General features: G+C 34.9%; 4 protein-coding genes across 4 annotated transcripts; all 4 read right to left on the bottom strand.

The window, feature by feature from the left end:
• Positions 1-1941: 1941 nt before the first annotated feature.
• Positions 1942-4063, bottom strand: LOC135798178 (cytochrome P450 9e2-like). The gene is made up of 4 exons (XM_065310930.1): positions 3670-4063; positions 3446-3609; positions 3055-3383; positions 1942-2985 (listed from the first exon to the last, which is right to left on the bottom strand). Exons 1-4 carry the CDS (start codon positions 3870-3872, stop codon positions 2086-2088), a joined length of 1596 nt encoding a protein of 531 aa, XP_065167002.1. The 5' UTR covers positions 3873-4063; the 3' UTR covers positions 1942-2085.
• Positions 4064-5560: 1497 nt separating this feature from the next.
• LOC135798534 (cytochrome P450 9e2-like) lies at positions 5561-7416 on the bottom strand. Its single transcript, XM_065311392.1, has 2 exons — positions 7101-7416; positions 5561-7043 (listed from the first exon to the last, which is right to left on the bottom strand). The coding sequence occupies exons 1-2, from the start codon at positions 7295-7297 to the stop codon at positions 5654-5656; spliced, it is 1587 nt and encodes a 528-aa protein (XP_065167464.1). The 5' UTR covers positions 7298-7416; the 3' UTR covers positions 5561-5653.
• A 151-nt stretch (positions 7417-7567) lies between these two features.
• Positions 7568-9625, bottom strand: LOC135798533 (cytochrome P450 9e2-like). Its single transcript, XM_065311390.1, has 4 exons — positions 9291-9625; positions 9063-9226; positions 8673-9001; positions 7568-8607 (listed from the first exon to the last, which is right to left on the bottom strand). The coding sequence occupies exons 1-4, from the start codon at positions 9491-9493 to the stop codon at positions 7708-7710; spliced, it is 1596 nt and encodes a 531-aa protein (XP_065167462.1). The 5' UTR covers positions 9494-9625; the 3' UTR covers positions 7568-7707.
• Positions 9626-10021: 396 nt separating this feature from the next.
• LOC135799886 (cytochrome P450 9e2-like) lies at positions 10022-11204 on the bottom strand. The gene is made up of 3 exons (XM_065313119.1): positions 10961-11204; positions 10536-10908; positions 10022-10467 (listed from the first exon to the last, which is right to left on the bottom strand). The coding sequence occupies exons 1-3, from the start codon at positions 11126-11128 to the stop codon at positions 10022-10024; spliced, it is 987 nt and encodes a 328-aa protein (XP_065169191.1). The 5' UTR covers positions 11129-11204.
• Between the last annotated feature and the right edge of the window lie 13674 nt (positions 11205-24878).

Here is a 24878-nt window from a genome sequence, read left to right as displayed (position 1 = left end):
ATTTGATAATAATTTAATTAAACCGCCCACAATTAATTAAATAAATTGATGAATTCTAGAAAAAGTGTCATGTCACTTCTTACCCCAAACTAGGAGCTGGTTGTTACACTATAAGGGGTAAGTTGTTACCAAAAAAAAATTTAATCTCAGACTTTTTATTAACAACAGTTAGTTTTAACTTCAACAAAAATTAAATAATATTGTTTATAATGGATCATAAAAAAAGTTTAATCGTCAAAATAATATAATAAAGTACCTACTTTTTAATTTTAAATAGAATTATTAGTTTATTTTAAACAAAACTCATAAGTATGGTTTTTTTAGGTATTGCTGTCTTATTAATAGAAAATAGAAATTAAATAAAAGTATAGTTTTCTTTAAATTAAACCTTAGACATACAATTTTTTTAGTTTCTCTGCTTTTCAAAAAAAATTAGAAACTTATAGCTCTCTATATATTTGTGATTTGTCACAACATGCCCCGAGAAAATGTCACTTTTAGCCCCAACACCAAAATTAACCTCTTTAAATCAAACAGTGAAATTCAACTATTTTTTAAGCTAAAAAATTAAACGCATTGCTAACAGAAAGAGTTTTAGAATATATCCCACAATATATATATATCTGTTTTTCTCAATAACAAGTTGCAGACCAAAATAACTAAAAAATAAAAAAGTAACAAACCTGCGTTTTTGGCGGCTGCTTACCCGGGTTTCTCTTACAAGAATGCCAGCGCCACTGGCTCACACGGTATGCTGGCCGATAGTGGCACCACCCTTTATTTCTTTGTAACGTCACTATAGCATTATCGGTTTGGCTACAGTAGCCGCTGTAACAACGTACCCCTGTCACAACCAACCCCGGTCACCCCTACGAACTTTAAAGCTGTATAAATTGATTCTATTTTTGGGTCACTTATTTCACTATCTATTATAAATTCAATTTTATATTATTTCTAGATCATTTAATTGATTGCGATGTTATTCTGTGTACCTACACTTAGGTTTGTGACAAACCGCACTTAAAATAAAGAATTTTTGCATAGAAACTTATATATTTCTAGTGTGTAAAGAAATGAGAAATTTGCAAAATAATTTAGTCGAAGAATATTAGAAGAATATTATTGATAATGAATTGCATCGCATTATTTGATTTTGAGAATTATGTGCGAGTTACGCACCGTGTAAATTAAATCGTCTTTTTATAAGACGGTCTTATCAGAGAGTTGTTTGTTTACGTTAACTTAATTGTATGTCTTCAATATGAACAGAGATGGCACTAGCATGCACTTATTTACGTAAAATTCGACGCGGCGATTTTACGCCTTATTTTGTATCAGTGAGGTAGTTATTTGTTTGTGGTAGTGAGTACTCGCCTGTGTCCATGAGCTACGTGCAGCAGACTTGTTTTCAACAATAGTTTTGATTTTTTTGTAGAATCGGTAAGTTTCCATTGCGTTGAATCTTAAATGCATGCCTGTGCGAAACCAAACGTTGCGTTAAAATTAAATATGGATTTATAAATATTACCGTTATTGGGAATTCATTTAATCCTAATAATTTTAATTTCAATTATTGATTCGGTTAGACGCGCAGCTATAGCTACAACTGAAAAAAATTGTTGCAAAATGTAAATATTAGATTGTTGTTAATTACTTATTTAACTTTATAATATCAATAAATTTAGCAAATTCATATTATATTCGTTGCCATAATCAGTGTTCTTTTAATTTTCTAAGGCTTGTACATAGAAACTATAAAAATACTGGTGAATGACACAGCGGTATTAACTACAGATTACATGCTACTATTCAATGAGCTGACAAATTATTTTTAAAATGGTATCTATAGAACCAAACATATTTATCTTCACAAATGAATACAAACATTAAGTAATTATTAATTATTCATGAAATGTTTTGTAAGAAAGCTTTATACTCGTATTTGTATGATACACTTTTATTTACATAACATTTATTTTTAGAAAGTATATCAGAAAAGATAGCTGGTTTTTACAACGTCAGAAGACATGTCAATTTTGATTTAACAACAAATTTTATGTGCTTTATTTATTAACTATCTTAAATCTAGTACTCAACTCGTTTTAATCCTAACCAATAGCCACCCTTTGCCATAAATATAGAACTTTTCTCTAATTTCATAGGAATGTGTGTTTTTTCAACGGGATACAATTCATAATTAAGCAGTAAATGAGCCAAAATTGTCTTCATTTCCATCAGAGCAAACTTGATGGCAATACAATGTCTTGGACCAACTCCAAACGGCATATAATTATAAGGAGTAATCTTATGTTTGTTCTCATTATTGAATCTTTCTGGATCAAACTTTTCTGGTTCTGGATATATAGAAGGATCTCGATGCATGCCGTATACGTTGAGTATTACAACATTACCAGGATGTAAAGTTACTTTTGGTTCGTTGTAATCTTCAACATTATGAGGAATTTCATAGGTTTTAGCACAAACCCTATCAATCATATTATTAGTCGGCCATTTTCGCAAAGATTCGGAGACTACCATGTCCATGTATTGCATGCCCAGAATGGCGTTATAATTAAATTGATTATTGTGTTTTTCAAAGCATTCCTTAATTTCTTCTCGTAATCTATTTTGAACGTGTACATTGACAGCTAGTTCATACGCGAGTAAGCTCAAAGTAGTGGCAACTGTTTCAAAACCACCAGCAACAAAAAGCATGGCTTGTGCAATGATGTCAAGGTCAGTGAGTTCAGTCAGGCGTAATTTTTCATTGCGATCAATTTGTGAAGGTTCCAACATGGAAAATGTGTCATTGGGCGTTGATTCATTTTCGTCTTCGTGTTTCAAAAGACCTTTCCTGGCTTCCATTAAGAGATGTATCATGTCAGGTCGAATAATGTTCTGTTCTTCACGTAGTTTTAATGTGTCGGTAATGACATTACTAAATACTTTTCTTGTGTTTTCCGAAAAAATTGGCTGCTTTAGCATCTGAAATAGTTTATATTCCGAATTATAATATGTATGAGTATAATAGATATAGGATTTCAAACAACTTACCTTTTTAAAAAAAGTACAAGATTCGCTCAACATAAACTTAAGAATGATTAGAACTCCGCCAAAATTAAAAGCTGACTTAGCAGCTAAATAAATTTCATTGTTGGGGTCCTTTAACGAGTTTACTTGGATACCAAAAGCACAAGTAGCGATAATGTCGTTGGAAAGACGGGTAAATGAATCTTTGCATTCCATGGTAAATTGCGATGGTCCTGCTTTATAAAAATCAACATAGTCTTTTGCTGCTTTGTCAATTAGAGTAAACATTGCTTTCATTTTGGAACCGGTGAAGGATGGGCTGAGGGTAGCACGCATTGCACGCCATTTTTCACCTTAAACAAAATTTAAAAAATAATTTCATTGCGAGGATGCAATAGTTTATTTAAATTTTTACCTTTAAGAGCAAATAAGCCCCGGCACCAAATTGGATCAGCGTCAGGTTCAGCGAAATCTCTATGATTGGGAAAATGTTCGAAATCTTTGACTAACATTGTTTTGATCAGTTCTGGATCTCGTAGAAATAATGCTGGTGTTGTAAATTGATATCCCCCGAAAAATCTATCACCACAATAATAATTGTAATCATTTTATAAAATTAGAATACTTCTGTAAGCTTACCTATAATTTTTGGTTCTTGTGTGAAACTGTTCCCAAAAATCAAAGAAATTCATCGAACTAAATACTGTTTTCTGGATGTCAACGACACAAGTCCAAACATCTGATTGCGGCACATTTCTCTTTGACCAAAAACTAAAAATCTTCTTCACGTAGAAATAAACCAGAGCTGCTAATGCAGCAATAATTCCAATAAACACCCACATTTTTCTTATTTCTAATCACTGCATTGATCTTTAAAGTAATAAAAATGTGCTTTACAACTTGTTACAGTTTGTAACGTAGTTACTGCGAGAATGAAGTGTATTAGCAATGTTTGTTTTCATTAATAAACGAGTGTTATCTTAAAAGTCGGCTTGAACTGAGATGGCGGGAGCATCTCTCGGAATCGAAAACATTAACCCAAATATGCGTCCGCTTCATGCGCAATACAGCTGATAATTGATTAATTTGCAAATTATCATATTACTGAACAGATCAACCAATTGTTTGTAAGCGTTTGCGAGTGGTTTGAATTGATATGAGTAACTGAGGAAAAGCAAGGTCATGATCACAAATGTGATACAAGCGCGTATTACTAGTTCTTTCATTATTGTTGTTTCCCATGCTAGATCCGCTTAAAATATGTAGAAGATAATAAAGCAATAATTAAAAATATTAATTACTGGTGATAGGCACACTTGGGTTTTGCTAATTTTTAGAGGAATTCTTGTTTTATCATTAGCTGCAATCTCAAAATTAAACAATAGATGATTTAACAATGCGATGCAATTTTTCATGATTTTTGTTGTTTTTTTTTTCTGAGTGAAAACAATCAGGATCCATATAAATTTGATGATTTTGATATATTCCATACAATGATATGAGCGCTTTGTCACTTGCATTTTACTGTAGAGGTACTTAAATTTGTTTATATCTGAGAGACGGAATTTTATGTGCTTGAGGTTTTCAGTGATTTGGAAAATATTGAATTAACTATTTAAAGCATAAATTCACATAAGTATGTTGTATCTACCTGATATTATCATATCTAACTATGTCATACGTTTTATTATATTGTTCTTTAATGTGTTGTTATTGCTGTTTTTGTATTTACAATTTCTTGATTTAGTTTTTCCTGTATTACTGGTTTTAATGCTAGTTCATTGCAATAATCCTGTATTAGGATGAAATTGTATCAAAACCAGTCATAAAAAAACACCATCACTTGTGCCGTCATTGACCAATTTTAATTTGAACCTTTATATCTAGATCCTACATATTTGGTCGCTGAATATTACCTACTTTCTGCTCGTTCTTGAACTGTTATTTTGACTACGTTGATAAAAAACTGCGAACATTCTTTGGGAAAAAGTCAGCATATTTATTCATATTTATTTTTATACTGAAATAAAACATATTAAATATCAGTAGATAAAGCAATTATTTGCATTCATTTGCACAGCTTGAATCACGGTGCATTATTCGATTTTGCGTTACGTGCCAGTTTACGCATCGCATGAATTAAATCGTGTTTTTATAAAGCGGTCTTATCAGAGAGTTATTTGTTTACGTTAACTTAACATTATGTCTTCGATATGAACATAGATGGCACTAGCATGCACTTATTTGCATTAAATTCGATGCTGCGATTTTATGCTTCATACAATGTTTGATATGTTTATTGACGACCATGCGTCACGTGCAGCCGAGTTGTTTGTTTTCAACAATTGTTTTGATTTTTTCGTAGGATCGGTTAGTTTACAATACGTTGAATTTCGAATGATGATGAAATCAAACGAGAGTTAAAATTGAATAAAGGGTATTTTTAAATATTATCATTATTAGGAGTTTATTTAATTTTAATAATCATAATTTCAAATATAGATTATATGAGACAAATAAAACCAAGCTAGATATTTGATATTATAATAAATTTTATGTTGAAAATTACAAGATTTTCTTCATATTATCAATAATATTAGCAAATGCACATGATGTGGTTCATTTATTGCCTTTTTTTGAAACTTAACCAAATACCATCCACTGAATCTAAATTGAATAGTCCCTTACTAATCTGAACAGGAATCTGTGTTTTAACATCTGGAACAATTTCAAACTGCTGCAAAAGATGGAAAAACAAAACCTTGAGTTCCATAAGGGCAAATCTAGATCCAATACAACTTCTTGGGCCAAGTCCAAACGGCAAATAAGTATATGGTTTAATATTCTTCTTGTTATCATCATTAAAACGTTCTGGATCAAACACTTCTGGATGCGGATAGAATTCTGGATCATTATGAATCGGATATATTGGGATTGATACCGATGATGTTTCATTTAACACCAATTCATCAGGTTCATCTGGAAAATCAGGAGATTTTTGAATCTTGTACGTTCCAGTAGGTAAGCGGTCCGTGAAAAGTGCGGGTGGCCATTTTCTTAACGATTCTGATATGACCATGTCCATGTATTTCATTCCTATAAGAGCGTCGTAAGTTAAGTGTCCATTGCATTTTTCAAGTGTCTCATCGATTTCTTCTCTTAGTCTCTGTTGAATTTCTTGATGCAGCGCCATCTCATAAGAAATAAATGACAAAGAACTTGAAATCGTATCAAAACCAGCAACAAAGAAGAACATAACTTGTGCAGTGATTTCAACATCAGTAAAATCCATTTTCACTTGCTTTCCTTTACCATAATCAGATTCCTGTACAGTAGCAAAACCTGCGTCTTGCTCAGGTCCTTCATGCTTCAACTGACCTTTTCTTGCTTCCAGTAATAGATTTAACATGTCGGGTCTGACGATGTTTTTTTCTTGTCGAATCTTCAACTGTCCTTTAATGATATCCAAGAAAAACGCACTTGTTTTGGGCTTGAAAGCTGTTACGTTAAGTGCTTTTGCAATATTTTTGTGAATAAGTCCTAATGCAATCTCAATACTTCTCCAGAAACCGCTAAAATTTGAAATGGCAACTCCATTGGTATAAAATGGATTGTTTTTCTCCAACAACGAGTTACATTTGTGACCAAATGCGCAATTTGCAATGACATCTGTTGCAAAACGTCTGAAAGTATCTTTCATTTGATGCGTGCTTTTCTGTTGATTATTATTTACAAAATACGTTGCAAAATCTCTTGCGCTTTCATCCATAAGCACAAACATTGCCTTCATTTTGTTTGTAGTAAAAGCCGGGCTAAGAGTTGACCGCATTATACGCCATTTTTCATCAGATAAAGCAAAAAGGTTGGAGTCCCAGAATGGATCGCTGCCAGGCAAGATAAAATTCTGACGATTGATAAATTTTTCCCTGTCCTTGACTGCGATTTGTTTGAGTAGTTCTGGGTCCCTTATCATTAACATGGGTCGTCCAAATTGATAAAATCCAATAAATCGACTAGAAATGTCAAATTATTAAAACCCTAACAATATTTCAAATAGTTTTAAAAATTACCTTGTTTTAGTGTCTCTTTTGTAATTTCTTAAATGTAAATTCATAAAACTTAAAGATTTTACGGTCGTTTGAAAGTTTTCTTTGATAGATGTCCATATTGGCGCTTGTTTTACACCTTTACTGTTCCAAAAATCAAAACCTTTTATATAACTGTAAATGTAAATTGATACTGCGATGCCAAATAATAATAACAACATTTTGAACGTTGATTGTTCAGTCAGCACGCATTGATGCACTAACTAGTACTGTTTAAATAATGGCGAAGGTTTCAATAATAAATGTATTAAATTAGTATGACTTGCGCATAGAAACTCGAGAATGACACAGCGGTAATAACTACAGATTACATGTAATTATTCCACACTCTGAATAGTTATTTATTAGTTGTTATCTATATATAGAATTAAACATATTTATCTTCACAAATGAATACAAACATGAAATAATTATTAATTAATGTTGAAAAGTTTTGTAGGAAAGCTGTATATTTGCATGATAAACTTTTATTTACATAAAATATATTTTTAGAAAGTAAAGATTAGAGAAATCATGTCGATTTCATTATAATCACAAATTTTATTTTATTAATTTATTAACAAGCTTAAATCTACTGCTTAAGTCGTTTTAATCCTAACCAATATCCACCCTTTGCCATAAATAGAAAACTTTTCTCTAATTTCATAGGAATGTGTGTTTTTTCAATAGGATATAATTCATAATTAAGTAGCAAATGAGCTAAAATTGTCTTAATTTCCATAAGCGCAAACCTGATGGCAATACAATGCCTTGGACCAACCCCAAACGGCATATAATTGTAAGGAGTAATCTTATGTTTGTTTTCATTATTGAATCTTTCTGGATCAAACTTTTCTGGGTCTGGATATATAGAAGGATCTCGATGCATGCCATATACGTTGACCATAACAATATCACCAGGATTTAAAGTTAATTTTGGTTCGTTATAGTCATCAACACTATGTGGAATTTCATAAGTTTTAGAACACACTCGATCAACCATAATGTTTGTGGGCCATTTTCTCAAAGATTCTGAAACTACCATGTCCATGTATTGCATACCCAAAATAGCATTATAACTAAGTTCGTTGTTGTTTTTCTCAAGGGTTTCTTTGATTTCTGCTCGTAATCTGTCTTGAACGTGAGGATTAACAGCTATTTCATACGCGAGCAAGCTCAAAGTAGTAGCAATTGATTCAAAACCACCAGAAACAAACAGCATGGCCTGTGCAATAATGTCAAGTTCATCGAGGTCACTCAAGCGTATTTTTTCATTGCTATCAATTTGGGATGGTTCCATCATGGAAAAGGTATCTTTGTGATTTGATTCATTTTCATCCTCGTGTTTCAAAAGACCTTTCTTGGCTTCCATTAGGAGATGTATCATGTCCGGTCGAATGATGTGCTGTTCTTCACGAAGTTTTAATGTGTTTTTAATGATGTTACTAAAGAATTTTCGAGTGTTTTCGGTAAAAATGGGTAGTTTTAGCATCTGAAACAGTTAATATTTTGAATAATATTAATGTAGAATTAACTATTGGTTTTAAAATAACTTACTTTCTTAAAAGTGGTACAAGAAGCACTCAACATAAACTTGATTGCATTCAGAACTCCTCCGAAATTAGTCGCTTCCTTTGCAGCTAAATAAAATTCATTATTCGGGTCTTTTAAAGAGTTTACTTGGATGCCAAACGCACAGGTGGCAATAATGTCGTTAGAAAGACGAGTAAATGAATCTTTGAACTCCAGAGAAAATTGAGATGGTCCTGTTTTATAATAATCAACATAGTCTTTTGCTGCTTTATCAATGAGAGTAAACATTGCTCTCATTTTGGAACCGGTGAAGGATGGGCTGAGGGTAGCACGCATTGCACGCCATTTTTCACCTTAAACAAAATCAAAAATTAATTTTAATGAGGGGACGCAATAATTTATTTAAATTTTTACCTTTAAGTGCAAATAAGCCCCTGTACCAAATTGGATCAGCACTAGGTTCTACAAAATCTCTATGATTGGGAAAATGATCAAAATCTTTGACTAACATTGTTTTGATTAGCTCTTGATCTTGTAGAAATAATATTGGTGTTCCAAATTGATATCCACCAAAAAATCTATCACCACAATAACAATTGTAATCATTTTATAGTTTTTGAATAACTCCTGGTTTAAACTTACCTATAATTTTTGGTTCTTAAATGAAACTGTTTCCAAAAGTCAAAGAAATTCAACGAACTAAATAATGTTTTCTGGATGTCAACGACACAAGTCCAAACATCTGATTGAGGCACATTTTTATCAGACCAATAACTAAAGTTCTTCTTCACGTAAAAATAAACCAAAGCAGCTAATGCAGCAGTTATTCCAATAATCAGCAACATTTTTTTAAAATTTTTAATCACTGCATTGATTTTTTAACGAATCAAAATGCACTTTACAACTTGTTACAATTTGTAGCGTAGTTACTGCGAGAATGAAGCGTATTTGCAATGTTTACTTTCATTAATAAACGAGTGTTATCTTAAAAGTTGGATTGAACTGAGATGACGGGATCATCTGTCGGAATCACAAACACTAATACAAAATGCACGTCCACTTCACGCGCAAACCAGCTGATAATTGATTAATTTTTAAATTATCATATTACTTTACAGATCAACAAGCAATTGTTTTTGAAAGCGTTTCCGAGTGGTTTGAATTGATATGAGTAAATGTGGGAAAGCAAGGTCAAGATCACAAACGTGATACAAGCGCGTATTAATAGTTCTTTACATTTTAATCACTATTGTTGTTACTGATCTAACAGTAATAAGTAAGTATTAGCACATTCGGATAATACGGTGTTATTTAAATCAAATAATAGTATCTAAAGCATAACCTCGTCTTATTTTAAAATTAAAAATTAAAATTTAACGATTTTCGGTTTTTCTTGCCTTTAAACCTAACCAAATACATTTTTCTGATGATAGACTCATGTGGGCTTTACCAATTTTTAGTGGAATCTGTGTTTTATCAGTTGTTACAATCTCAAAATTAATTAATAATTGAACTAACATTGTTTTCATTTCCATGAGTGCAAATCTTGCAGCAACGCAATTTCTCGGCCCCAAGCCAAACGGTAAGTAACAATAAGGATTTCTTGACTTTTTGTTCACCTCGGTGAATCTTTCAGGGTCAAAACAATCTGGATCCGGATAGATTTGATCATCTCGATGGATTCCAAACACTGATATGAGCACTTTGTCACCTGCATTCAAGAGTACTTCAACTTCGTTATCTCTGAGAGGTGGAATTTTATGCGCTTGAGTGCAACACCGTCCTACTAAGAGAGCAGGCGGCCATTTTCTCAGTGATTCTGAAAATTTTATTTTATTGAATTTACTATTTCTAAAACATAAATTTACTTAAATATATTGCACCTACCTGATATTACCATATCTAAATATGTCATACGCTTTATAATATCATAGTTTAATTTGTTGTTATTGCTGTATAACGTATTTAAAATTTCTTGATGTAGTTTTTCCTGAATTACTGGATTTAATGCTAGTTCATAGCAACAAAAGCTGAGTGCTGTGGAAATTGTATCAAAACCAGCCATAAAAAACACCATCACTTGAGCTGTCATTGTTTCATAAGTCCAATTTAAATTTGAATTTTTATTTCTAGCTTCAATTAACAAATCGATCATATCTGATCGATGAATATTATTTTCTTCTCGCTTTTGAACAGTTGTTTTGACTAAGTTGATAAAGAAACTGCGTACGTTCTTTGAGAAAAAGTCAGCATTAATGTACTAAAATCAAAATATATTGAAAGTTTGTAATTATAAATACTATAAGAATTACTTTTGATAGTTTTGGTATATTCAGTGCTATCAAAAACTTCAAAGTCCTTACAAATCCAACGGGGCGCGAAGCTAATGCCATTTTGTACATTTCGTTAGTGGGATTTTGTAATGAATCACATTCGATGCCTAATGCACATGTTGCAATTACATCATTTGCAAACCTCATGAAAGAGTCTTTAGATTCGATTTCTATTGATTGAATTTCTTTGGTTTCTAGTATGGTTTTGTAATAATTAACATAATTAATTGCGGCGGTGTTGATTAATTCAAACATTTCTCGCATTTTAGCTCCTGTGTAAGCTGGGGAAAGAGATACACGCATGCATCGCCAATCGTTACCTAAAATGATCAAAACCTAATATTTAGAAGCAGTTATAAAACTTATTACTGTACAAAGTAATGTATCTTATAATAGTATCTCTTATAATAGTAATATAACTTGATCAGAGATGGTGCTATGATGCTCTTATTTGCCATAAATTTTCAACGGAGAATACGAGTCTCTTATCATTAAATATTCTGTGACGCGAGGCCATGCGTGAACGCATTTCACATTTTATAAAGTATTTTATAAATTTCTCAAACCTGGTAATGCAAATAAACTCTTTGAAAAGATGGGATCCACTTCGGAGTTTACAAAACTTCGTCGATCCATAAAGCAATTAAAATTTTTGATCATAATACTTTTAATAAGTTGTGCATCCTTTAAGAATAAAACGGGTGAAAACATTTGATAATCACCGTAATATCTATAACGAAATTTAAATTATAATAAACTGAAACTTAAAAATTATAGCAACGGATAAATTATAAATACAAAACCTATTATGTTTATATTTATTGTAGCTGTCACGCCACGATTCAGCGTATGAACGAAAACCAAAAAAAGTTGTAAACATGTTCCAGCAAATTGTTGTGATATTATCTTGCGGCACATTGATCCGATTCCAATAACACAGTTTCTCAATGGTTTTACACCAAATATGTAACACCAAAACTAAGGAAGGAAGGAAAATATTAAAATCATTATACGTATTATTATGAATATTAAAAAAATACTAATTGAATAATGGAAATAACACGTTTATATGTGTCTAGAACGTGTTTTAATTAGCACAACAAGTAATTAAATTTGGGTATTATCAATACTACAGGTTTTTCTTTTTTATGAGTATTGTCGCTAATCGATTCGCAAAAAATAGTTTCTAGGCAATCGTGCTGTGGAAATAAATAAATATACGAAAATAATGCACTTGTGGATATAACTTGATGGCAGGGCTGCCAAACCAGAGAACGGAAAAATATTAAAATATTTTTGAAAATTTGAAAACATCTCAAGCCTCCTAATGTATTTGATTTATTTCCAGTTTCTAGGTAGCCTAAAAAAGTTCATTATTTTATAATGAAATCTCTAACACAAGCAACAAGGAATTGAAGCTTTTACTATTTGCCACCGTGTGACACTACATGTACTAAATATTCATAAAATAAGGTTAAGTAACATGAATTCGTTGATTACTTATAATTTCCTCAAATTTGGTAATACTTCAGGGAAATTTATATACAATTTTTGTTGGAGTTTCTCTTAAAAGTAAGAAACATTTTCTGGTTTATATTATTCTCAACTTTCATTTCTGTTTTTATCTTTAATTACTCTTGTGCGAGTTTCTGTTTCCGACTGGTGTTTATAGCTAATATCATGACTCGACAAAGTTATCAGCTCGTACGAGTATCTCCGGCTCATTGGCTATCCGGCCGGCCGGCTCATTGGCACCGTCGACGCTATCGCTCGCATCAATTCAATTGCATTCGATCGAACGCGGCTCGCGCTCGTAAGCGGCGAATTTTCCAAGCGGACCATTTTCCATTGTTCGCAGGACGATTTTTACGCCGTTGGCTGACGATTTGCGAGTTGCGCTTTTGTCCACACTAGGGCCTTTGTTGGTGTCCATGAACTCGCGTCTCTTGTTCTCTCGTTAAGTTGTTTATCATCGCGCACACTAATGGCCGACGCCCTTTTTCGATTTGTTGCGAATCCAAAAAACGAAACACACAAACACGCCGAAATCGAAATGTGCATCCGAGCAACAAAAGAAGATGACTCGTTTACGATTATGCGTTACGATGATCATAAATTCAGAGTAGGTTTAGTACTGCTTCCTTTTTATCTTAACCATAGGATAGGAATAAAAACATTTGTGATTTGAGTGGTGTATTGGTTTAAAACGTGAAAAACTCGTGTTTTTAACATTGTACTGGTGTAATAAAAGGGTAAATTAACTTTTGTCATTTGGCAATGCATCCGATTGCAAACTCAATCCGGCAATGACGACGACAACAGTAAAAAAGTCACAACGCCATCACCGATCGAATAAAAGTTTAAACGATGCGATTTCACGTTTCCGAGTTGCAATGTTTGCCGCGTGCTGGAAAATGCAATTTTTGACAATTTTAGGATTGCTTTTTCAGAAATTCGCAACGCGGGCAAACAATATCAACAATTTGGTACCAACTTTCAATTAGATACAATTTTTTTACAAAGTGAAAAATTTGAAGTAAAAAGCAATATCATTAAATTCATATTTTAATTTATATAATCGACGTTTTTATACCATCCGGCACATTATTCCACGCCTCTTGAGCGGCTCGAAATTGCGAATGTTGTGAATATATATGTGCGTGTGTACTGTATAAGCGAATAAATGATAAATTAGATTAAACGTGGCAATTTCAATAAATTTTGCGCTCGCGTTCAATTCCAGTTCGTGCGCGTTTTTGGATGTGTGCCATATCAGATGGTCGAGTGGTTGCATACGTTATTTCAATTTGCGACAGTTTATATTATACATTATTAAATATATTTTATATTTTATCCGCCTGCTGGTCGGATTAAGCTATGAAACATTCGTTCAATTCGATTTCGTCGCGTTCACACATTTCAGTTTACACAATTTTGCAGGTTTCCACAAAAGTGTCACAAACAAATTCAAAACGAACGAATGACCGACCGTTCTGCATTCGGCGTCGGCTAATAGTTATCACAGATAATTAAATTAAATCAAACAAAAACGATGAAATTGGCGTGTGAAATTGGCTACCACTAAAAAATAAATAAATAACAACCATGACGAATGATGCTGAAAAATACAATCCATCAATATGTCGTTAATGAATAAAAAATAATCATAGTTAAATATTGGTTTAAATAAAACTTACGCAAGCAATTTGAAGTTTTAATGCTCGCAAATTACAAATTACAGTTTGCTGGCTAATTACGTAATTAATTATTCAATTAGCGTGAACAAACTTCGTTAACTAACCCATATCGATGGTTGTATCGCTGGATCGTTCGAAAACGCTCGTTGATATCGCAACTATACGAATACCATCACTTGGCGCATGTTGAAAGTGTCGAGTGCCTTGGGTGTTGAGAATGGTTGAGAACGTCGATGGCGTCGAGAGTGTTGAGGGTGTCGACACTATTGGGATCGGCGATGAAAGTTGGCGCGACACGCTCACCCCTGCAAGTTTCGAATTATCAGCAAATTGCTCGTGTATTTATAACCGTGCGCACCACACACGTGGAACGTCCAACACACCTGTCGTGGCAGGTCGTGTCCTCAAACTCTTCAGACTGGAAAACGGCAGCGATGTGGCATACAACAATGTTCAACGATGGGCGAACGAGGGATGCTGGCACGCGAAGGTGTGAGGTAGGTGCTTGGGGCACTTTTGTCGCTCGCATCAATATTGATTTCGTATTAACAGCACATCCTTAGGCACAAACATCATGCGCAAAAAAATATCCGCGTCATAACCTCAAATATTACTGCCTACTTAATATACAGTTCAGGTCATTGAAATATAGATGTCGCTGGTGGGAAAATTTAATTTTCGCCTTGGTCTATATGTCAGTAGGTATACGGACGTGTCTGATGGAAACTAAATATTTGAACAATGCATAGAGTTTCACCTACGTGCACGTGCTTGTTTTGCGTTCACATCTTGCCGAGTTGGCTGATTGTATCAGATTTTTGAATATTGCATTCGGTGTATATTCGGAAATTCAGTATTCTTTTGACTCGTCGTTACGCAGCGCATTTCCGGCGAAAATCCCGAGCATTATCAGAAATATCAGGAATATCAAGTGAATATCACATGCGATCGTGTCGTTTTGAAATAACATTGTCTGACAATATCTGGCGATGACTGCAAAAGAACGTTCTAGTTTTCTAGTTTCATGAAAACTTGCAGGCAAAGTTGTGCAACTTTCGAAATAGAAAACATAGTCAACACAGTCCACATTGAAATGTGAATTCGAAAATGGTGAATTTAACCAAAAGAAATCATAAACAGATGTGTGTAAACTACACAAAAGATGTCGCTGCTTGTTTGGGTGTATTTAAGCTTTGAATCTATTTTTTGTTTGTTTTTGTTTTGTTAACGCGCGAGTAATTTTTAAAGATATTTATCACGCTTACGTGCGAGCTTTCGCTTCGCGGATTTGTTGTGACGTTTCGGGTGAGATATGGCGACGGGCGACAAAATGCGCGTTACTTAAGGAATATTTTCACACCGATACACTACCATCAACATTTTCCAACCACGAAACCACCGAATATTTTGCTGGGGGTGCAGTGGGTGGACGCGTAGGTGGGTTCTGATGATGTAGGTGGCTAATGGCGGTTGAGACCAAACGCGGCGACGACCTTCGCGCACGAACCGATAATCTAACACGTTTATACGTGTGTAATGGAGCGAATTCTGATGCCGCCACCGCCAGCGCATTACCAGCACACATCGGGGGCGGTGGCACATAATCACATGCCCGTCGTGCACACCCACGTAAAATAAAGAGTTTGCATGATATATTTTTTGCTTGTGATGGGCGATCATTAACGATTTTTACTAATTTTAGATTCATTAAACACCCTGTATGTAAAATACTATGTATATGATTACAATATTTATTACTTACATTTTTGTTTATCATCAGTGAGAATCATTTCATATTCCGGCAATTATGATGTCAAAAAATAAAGATACGCGCAAATTTACAGTAAAAACATAAAGCCCGCGGACAATAAACACCCGCCGGGCGAATAAATTATGACCTGTCACTTTTTGCCCTCTCTCAACTTCAACAAATTGCCATGGCGTCCTTGTCGCGCCTACAATGGCGGCAGTGGCGGCGGCACTGCACAATGTTCGCTGTACCTGGATATCGCTTGTTCCAATCGTTTTATGCGCGAGCATCATTCACGCGTGCGAAAATATTTTACGCGTTGACGTTTTAATTAGGAAATTTAAGTAATAAATAAATCGCATCGGCAAACTTCCACAGCGCGAGTTCATGCAAGTTAACAAAATTGAAAAATTAGTTATTGGAAAAGCTGCAAAACATCAACGAGCTCATTTTTATGTTTTATTAACCTAAATATCCCGTGGAAATTTATCCTATCCTTTAAATGTCATTTAAAACTTTTAATTTAATATTTTTCTAAATATTTTTTGCAATCGTTTAAAACTTTGAAGTTTTACTTGATATATTGGCCTGCTACCTGCTGTTTTATATTAATTTCTCAATTTTAATCTTATCTTACAGTTTCTAAGTGAAATGTTATATTTATATACTGCCTGTCTGAGCCGAGGGGATCGTCTGATGATGATCTACCTGTCTTAAACTTTTTTATATTTATCCAGCTCGTTTAAATCCAGGCGATTTTTTATTCGCCTTGGCAAACTGAGTATTACGTTTTTTATTGAATCTCTACTTTTTTTCCGTATTGACTCTGTTTTATCCGAGCGTAAATTTCTTTCACTTTGCATCTCGAGTCTTCTGTCAGCCTATCCACCTATCAATGTTTCACTTATCGATACTGGCAGATACGATATTGTGATCTAGTAAAGAAAAAAAATAAGTGAGTCTTCTTACTTTATATGTTTTGATGTTTGATATTGATCTCTAGACAAAAGCGTCAATATTCAAACGCTTTTTATTACGATTTTTTAAAGTTTTCCAGTCTATTTTACATAAAACGTTTTATTTCGTATTTATCGCCTTTTGAGGCAAGGATCATGTCGACTAGACACATCCATATCATAGTAAACTTTTTTATTCGTTTGTTTTTTGTTTCGTTATCAGTGTTTTCGCAAGTTAGAACATAATCCAGATTGATTAAACAACGCAGACGTCTTTGTGTATCTGTATCTTCTAAAATTACCAGCAAAAAATCAGTAGCTACACATGTATTATAGGCAGGTATCAAGTTTCCTACAAAACTGTATTAAAACTTATTTTTTGGTAATCCTAAGTTTGTTGGAAGCTTGTTTAAACTTTGCGGTTGGCTCACTTTAAGCCGCGTTTTGCTAATGAACAAAAATGTAAGTTTTCTAAAAGTTTACTTTTTTCCTAGGTGTAAGTACTTTAACTTTCTATGTGTGCCCACTGCGGTATTTTATTCCCAGAGTGGGCATTTATTAATTTACGCCTTGTTGAAACCAAGAAAAAAAAAACTTTTAACTTTGAGCCAGTAGAGTTTACACGCTTCTGCACATTTTTATACTGATTGTTCCAGATGCTCACATGTTTCTTCTTCGCTTTCTTGCGTTTTGTGTTTTTCTCCTGCAGAAGAATCTACAAAACAGGCAGCACTTTTACTTGGTTAGCTCGGTTTACTTAAAGTTTCTAAAAGTTTAAAAAGGGCGACGTCCCAACGACACATACTCCTACATGAAGAGGTTGTTGTGCAACTAGTACAGCATTGTACAACATGTTTTCTTATAAAAGAATAAAAATTTTAGGCAAAAAATTTTTGAAACAAATTTTTTGATATCACATATTTCTTACCTTCTTTATTGCTCTACGTTCAAGTATTTATCTCTAATACCAATTTTTGGCTCTTCCTCGTATCTCGGTTATTTTCGCCAATGTCTTTGACAAACGGAATTTGGGAATTTGTTTCGCGGTCACGTATTCACGAGAGGAAGAAGGCCTGGTCCGAAGGAAATTGGCGACGAAAAGGACGACTGCGGACGTTGACGTCAAAAACTGCGCCAAACCAAACGTCGAAAGGCTTCGGCTGTAGATGAACGCTGGAGATGCGAGAGGACGAAGATGAAATGAACCGCGGAGTGGCGACAAGAGGGGAAATGCGCAAAAACTCCGGACGACAAATGTGCGGCGAGACAAAAAATGTTTCGATAAGCAATTATAGTGAACCCGAGCGACGCGAGCCGACGAAATGTTACTAAAACAAAATGTCACATCAGCAGAAATGCGACGCTGTTTTTGCGCACACGGAAAAAAGTCGAGGAGTTATGTAATATAATTTGAAAAGTGAAGATAAATATATAGATATAAAATACAGATACTAATATTAAATATTGAGATGATTTTTACGTAGTTAAAGTTTTTTCTTTAATTTATTGTCTACCTACGTAAAAACAAGTTTATATTTCCTGGTCCGAAGGTAAATTTTGTTTTCGCTCGTATTTTCTGCTGCATGGGCGTTTTAATAACGATCCCGTTGGATCCTTGGCCTAGAAGGACGAAGGACCTCATTGTCGACACACTACGACCACGCCAACAAAGGCCGCCTGGGTTTGGGACTCGGATTCGGACGAAATGCGAAACAAGCGATCGCTCCCGCGACGCCGGGCAAACGAGGAAGTGATTTGCTCCTTTTACTCCCTCCGGCTAGCATTACCTTGCTGAATGGGAGGATGTTTTGTGCTTAAACAGCACCAAGAATCGCAAAATCACTTTCTGTCACTTTCATTTACCTGGTACCAAATGCAAACTTACAACTTCCGGTTTTACTACAAATATACTAAATTTTTAAGTTATTTATTATTTTTATTATTATGACTGTGTTATTGCGTTAATATCGAAACACACTGTATAATACATATTGGAAATTCCTGGCCGGCAATTTTCGACCTTCGTCATTTCGTGGACAATTTCGTTTAATATCAAATAAAGGCAACCGACGAGACTCACCTAGGTCCAGGTCCTGGTGATAATAGTCGCCTAAGTCCACGGTTTAGTCGAGAAGCAGCGTAATATACGAAAAGCGGAAATGCCATCAACTCACACCTAGGTCACATTCATTCGCTTTGTCCCGAAGCGGCCACGGGGCAGAATGTGTAGATAATGTGGGGATTAACCTAAAGGATGAAATAATGCACGAATAGACTTTATTAACAAAGGAAACAAAAATTGTTGGTAATTAAGTTGCCTATCTTACGCATTCTCTCTGTACCCGTACAAGGGATTAAAAAATAAAAACGTAATTTTATTCTGTTTTTACATTCACTGGCGTTCAAATTTGACTTTCATCAGCCAGTTGGCAGTTGTCGATTTATCTTCATGACGGATTTTCTCCTCTCTTCCTACACAACTCACAACGTATGCGTAATATGTGTGTCGGTGGTGTTAATGTAGAAAATAAACATGAACAACACACATCCTGTGCGGCAACCTGAATAAAGCTTGGTAAAAAGAACGCGAAATCGAAGAATAACACACCTAAAAGCCAAAAAAGCGAAAAAGAACAACTTGAGGCGGTGAGGAAAGTGAAAGAAACACAAAGCGAAAAGAAAAATGAAGCTAGTCCCTCAAACGCAATCATTTATTATGCTGCTCATCGACACAGCACACGTACATAAAATACATAGATATACATAACATTTATATACAGAGTGTTTAAATTTTTATCTGTTTTGATAGATGTCTGGATGCTTGGCTGTAATTTATCCAAAGTCAGGAGAATAAGGATTGATGACCTCTGCTGAAATAACCACGCAGATGTGATGCGATGCGATGAGTGGAGAGGAGAAGAAAGTTAATTCAATTAACAATTGCCTATTAGGCAAGCGCCCTCGATCGTTACTATGGTTGCTTATTGAATAAGAACTCCTTCAGACGATCTCTCGCCACCCTTATGTACAAAGTTTGCTACAGTGCAACCCTTCGGGGCAAAACATTTCATCATTAAGGTAATATACTTTTTTTACATTTTTTTTCTTTTTTGAGTAAAGAAGACATTTTTAACACCCTGTATAAGAAATTTGACATACCCTATCCTGGGGAGATATAACTTGACGACTTGTATGTTGTCATCATCATCATCACCATCGTCATGCCTCAAAGGAAGAAGGGGATCTGACTTCGACCGGTGGTTTCTGAGGGGTTGGTCCTGTTGGGTCTTCGAAGCGTCACTTTCGCCTAAACGTCGTCGGATGTATCTCCAGCTGACACTCGCGATATTGCGCACTGTAAATTATCCCTTGAGGTTTATTTCGTCGCCTGCTTTGTGTTTACCCCCTTCCTTAAGTCTAAAGGATATTTCCTTACAAGGCAGCTTGTGGTAACACTTATAATGAGCAAAATGTATCATTTAAATTATATTATTTAATATAACATTTAAAATTAAAATTATTAAAAGTAAAGAAATCGCTTTCTTGAAATAAAATAATAGGTTATATTTTGAGGTGTTTGCGCATGCGCTGTTTATATTAGGGCGGAGCAAACGTGCACTGTACGTGTTAATATTTAATCTAAAAATAATTGGGACACTAACTATTTATTTAGTTCAATTCATTTATTGTTTCAGTATATTTTTAATTGATGGGTAAATGTTAAATTGAAAAATTAAAGCCGAAACAGACAATTTAACAAAAACATTATATTTAATTCCAGATGCTTTAATATTTTATTATACATACGAGCACACTAACCTAGAAATAACATTTTTATATTTTACAGTTTAGATCCAAATAAATTAATTAAAACGTTTTAATTAAACACAGCGATTAGTTTGTAATCATCAAATTTAAATAAATATTACTCTGCAGGTAGTTACGGATTAAAATTTAATCTATCGAAACTTTCCGGCAGAGCATTTATTTACCCATTTATAATATTTATCAGCGAGTGATACAGGTTAAGTTCACAGCAGTGAGTTAGTGAAATATAAATAAGTGCAATAAAGTACTTAAAGCGAGTCACCCTGCACGCTGAGAAAACATTAAAAGTAATTTAAAATGCATCAAAAGCGCTGAACGCAGCACGGAAAATACTTGGAACAAAAACAAAAGTCGAAAACAAAACAAACAAACACGGAATTCAAACAAATGCGACGCGATGTTCTGCATGGGATTAATTCCAGCTACCAGAATTACTTTACTCTGTGACTACTATCCTCCAACTGAATTCCATTATTATATTATTGCTTTCAGTTGGATTATTTACGCAACTAAATTTAGCGTGGAGTGTATAGAAAAAAACTAGTGAGTATTTGTTCTGTTTGCTTTGTTTGTTTAGCAATTTCGCAATTTTTCTTCGTTTGTTTGCGTTGTTGGTGTATTTTTTCTTTTGTTTCTGGAAATATGCGGCGCGCGCGTCAGGATTATACGTAGAGAACTATAACATGCGTGGTTTATCAGTAATTCGATCTTTCTGACCGTTCCGGACTCAGTGGCGTTATGCAAACATGGCGAACTCAAGGGAGGAGGGAAGTAGTCCTGTCTGGCAGCCCCTTTTATTAGTCCTATCTCGGACATTATAAATAACCGCGCTAGATGCACATTTCATATCGTAGATCTTTAGAAATCTCGCTAACTGAAACGTGAGTGGAGAACTAAAATTTTACGTTTTGTAAAAAAAATTAAATTTTCAAAAATTCCAACTACGTTTTACAAAAATTGATTGATTGATAGATATTTTGCAATGAATAGTATTTTATTTAAAAAAAAAAAAACAAGATTTTTTTGCTTATCGGATTTTTTTTTGTTCGTTGCAATGGATTTGCTGGAAATCAAACAAAAAACTAGTCAAACACAACAAAAGCTTGAAATACCTAAAGCTGAGCGAAAATAATTACACGTCAAACACAATTAAAAAGTCCATTTATTTCATACTGCAAACCGAAAAAAACATACTTTAGTCTTGTTGCATTGTTTTCTATTGTGTATTAAATTATTAATGTACGATCAAAAGCGGATTGTAAAAGTTTCCTTCCTCATGAATGAGTTCTCGTCCGCTGGCAGGCATTTAATTCATTCCGGACGAAGCTGAAGGCAATTAAAACGCATTTTCCTGCAATTCCTTCCCACCCGGGCAGGAATAAAACAACCCTTATCGCTGCGCCTTCGAACGCACAAACACAAATTACCGCAACGAGTGAATAATGTTTCATACTGGTGCAACACTTAATTTAGCGGCCATGCACTGCTAAACGTTTATTGTTCTGTGCACATACTGTCTGTGCGTCAAATCCAAACTTCCGACTTTCCACTTCACAATTACCCACTTCGGTCCGCGCCGCGGTTGATAAGAGATAAGACTCATGAGGTCGACGCGCGTGTGAGCCGCATTAAACCGTCGTTTAGCCATGCAATATGCATACGAGAGGAATAAATACGGACGTGATCTATTACAACACCACAATACAGTTTCGAAACTGCCAAGGGGGTGGAAATGAGGATATGAGTACACATAGAAGGGTGACGTTTATCTTGACGTCATAAAACTAATAGTTTCCTGCGGAGAGTTTCTCTAGACTAAATAATTACTTCCAAAACCATACAAAGTAAGTTGTATCATGTGGCGCCATCTAACTACAGAGATTTACAACTACCTACTACAAGATGTCGCTGATATATTAATGATTTTTATTATTTTTATCAAGATTTTGGTTTTGTTTGAACATGTATTGTTTTCGGTTTAAGGGCGGTTGTATGCAGAAGCATCGATGATAATTAATTTTCGTGCAAATTCCCCAAATTGAATCTAGTGACCTGTGTAGGCAAACCTCACCGAGAGCACGTTCCACATTCCACCCACGCTGTGTCTAAACTACAGGAAGTCCATCGCGCCAAACGATCGACACAAGAGATCCCCAAAAACGAATGTAAGCAAACGAGTGCAAACAATACGACCCACAGGATAACGCAGCTTTATTCCGGTAAGGCCTATCCGCTAGTAGGTAGAGAAAGCTTGATTGTGGAAATGTAAAGTAACGCAAAGTAAGGGTTGAAAAGGAGTGTTGGTTGTTTGGGACGTGCGGGAGAGAAGTAACTTTACTCCTGGCAGCCATCGACAGCACTCGCTGGGGGCAAACGTGGGCACTTTCGGGCTCGTTAGCCCGAATTGATTAATTCGATTTTAATTAAATTACGTTAATTAATCAAAAATAAGCGCCAGGCAAAGGATTTTTCTACCGGAATGCTCTCAGATAGAGTTTTAATTAGATTACAATATAAATATAAATATAACTTGATAAACTATAGAAAAATATTTCTGCAACGCAATGGAAAATTAGCTTTGTTTTTGTGGTTTTGTGGATGATCCTGAATGGGCGAAAGGAAATGACATTGTTGCGGACGCGCGCGCAGTGATAAAGCCGAAACGAACGAGCAAAACAATGAAATTTATACATTTTTCACTCTCCACACTGAATTTTTCTGCAATATCCAACGCATTTTCTACAGCAGTAGAATTCCCAAATGTTTACCACACAGTAGACCAGTACTTGGACACTGCAGGATCAGGATGAGTGCAATGCATTCCGCTTTCTGTGTTTGCATCGCGTCACATCATTTTCCGTTGTGCTTCCGACCATTGTGCACTGCGGTCGTGAAAGGTAGTAGGTAGGGAAAGCTGTCAGTAGGTTTTTCTGCATTGGGGTAGTTTTCCACTCACCCACACGTCTACCACATGTTGTGTGTGAGCGCGCCGGAGGAAAATCGCAGGAAAACATTCATTGGCTTCATGCAAACCACACAAAAAGACAATGGTTGAGAGGAAAATAGACGGAAGCAGTAAAATTGCCACACCGCACTCCGGTGAACACAGCAAAATGAGAAAAATATGAATAAAAATTATATTTGAGTAAGTTATGCAATCAAATTTACGAATTCGATTAATCTGGAACTGCAAGGCGTCAATATGTTCGAAACACGATTGAAGCGTATCGGTAATTATTAACAGATTACAGAGAGCACGCGTGAGTGCCAAGCGGATAATTTTGTTTGCGAATGGGATTCGTGAGGCGAGTCAAACACGATCGGCTTACGACGATAACACCACCCAACATGACCTGTCGATGTGACGTCGCGAGACGCCATTAGGTAAATGTCCGTTTTGCTTGGTGCGCCGGAAATATGCTGGTCCGCACGTCTGCCACGAACAGACTTTATTGAAGATATGAGAATGTCGAGAAGGGAACGCAATCCGATATGAATGGCTGACCTCTTGACTGGCTGGTATCGGATTATTGATTTATCGCGATTTCGGAGCTTTCAAATGGCGCCGATGACCGAGATGACCAGATTGTCAGATTTCCAGATAGCCTTTATGTCGGGAACAACCTGTAACACGATTATTGATTATATTTACTCGCATACAAATAGGGATTTTAGGGATATTCTAATATGATTGATATTAGTTACAGTTTAATCTTAATACTGCAAGTTACAATGCAGTGCAGGCAAATTAAAGCAATGCAAATTGCTTTTCTTAATGTTATCATAAACAAATTTTATGTTAATGTGCGCACAAAAAAACGTTTTATTTTTTATTTCTTGCAATATATTTCTCTTGATGCTTTTCACGACATGCACGACTTAATTTTACAGCTCTTGACGTTCTGGTTGGAAAATTATTCGCCTTTATTCTCAATTTAAGCGACTGTTAAGCCTCGCGTTAAGTTGAATTGAGTTGAAGGCGAAGAAAAATTAAATTTTTAATTTCTGCGCTTTGTTTGAAAATTTGAGGGTTGAAAGCTCTGTGTTGCATTTTTATTTCGGATTATCTCGTGATAAATTTTTAACCATTCGAGCTTTAGATTTGCACAATTTTCTCGACCGCCGACTCTGATTGCCGCCAACGAGAACCTCAAAAGTTATTAATG

Source organism: Atheta coriaria, unplaced genomic scaffold (assembly GCF_025399875.1).
Source record: "Atheta coriaria isolate IRGN ID8LTWV9N9 unplaced genomic scaffold, Caltech_Dcor_3.1 hic_scaffold_9_pilon, whole genome shotgun sequence".
Classification (NCBI taxonomy): domain Eukaryota; kingdom Metazoa; phylum Arthropoda; class Insecta; order Coleoptera; family Staphylinidae; genus Dalotia; species Dalotia coriaria.
Note: the sequence above shows the minus strand (reverse complement) of the source record. Positions and strands in the feature narration are given on the sequence as shown.

What these genes read in the sequence shown, in the direction of transcription:
- LOC135798178 (XM_065310930.1), bottom strand. Translation starts at nt 3,872, where the DNA reads ATGTGGGTGTTTATTGGAATTATTGCTGCATTAGCAGCTCTGGTTTAT. An exon ending in ACAAGAACCAAAAATTATAG is followed by an intron (nt 3,610 to 3,669) that starts GTAAGCTTACAG and finishes TTGTGGTGATAG; the next exon opens with ATTTTTCGGGGGATATCAAT. An exon ending in CTTGTACTTTTTTTAAAAAG is followed by an intron (nt 2,986 to 3,054) that starts GTAAGTTGTTTG and finishes AAACTATTTCAG; the next exon opens with ATGCTAAAGCAGCCAATTTT.
- LOC135798534 (XM_065311392.1), bottom strand. Translation starts at nt 7,297, where the DNA reads ATGTTGTTATTATTATTTGGCATCGCAGTATCAATTTACATTTACAGT. An exon ending in AAAAGAGACACTAAAACAAG is followed by an intron (nt 7,044 to 7,100) that starts GTAATTTTTAAA and finishes TGACATTTCTAG; the next exon opens with TCGATTTATTGGATTTTATC.
- LOC135798533 (XM_065311390.1), bottom strand. Translation starts at nt 9,493, where the DNA reads ATGTTGCTGATTATTGGAATAACTGCTGCATTAGCTGCTTTGGTTTAT. An exon ending in TTAAGAACCAAAAATTATAG is followed by an intron (nt 9,227 to 9,290) that starts GTAAGTTTAAAC and finishes TTGTGGTGATAG; the next exon opens with ATTTTTTGGTGGATATCAAT. An exon ending in GGGCTTATTTGCACTTAAAG is followed by an intron (nt 9,002 to 9,062) that starts GTAAAAATTTAA and finishes ATTTTGTTTAAG; the next exon opens with GTGAAAAATGGCGTGCAATG.
- LOC135799886 (XM_065313119.1), bottom strand. Translation starts at nt 11,128, where the DNA reads ATGAGGTTTGCAAATGATGTAATTGCAACATGTGCATTAGGCATCGAA. An exon ending in ATATACCAAAACTATCAAAA is followed by an intron (nt 10,909 to 10,960) that starts GTAATTCTTATA and finishes TTTTGATTTTAG; the next exon opens with TACATTAATGCTGACTTTTT. An exon ending in TTTAGATATGGTAATATCAG is followed by an intron (nt 10,468 to 10,535) that starts GTAGGTGCAATA and finishes TAAAATTTTCAG; the next exon opens with AATCACTGAGAAAATGGCCG.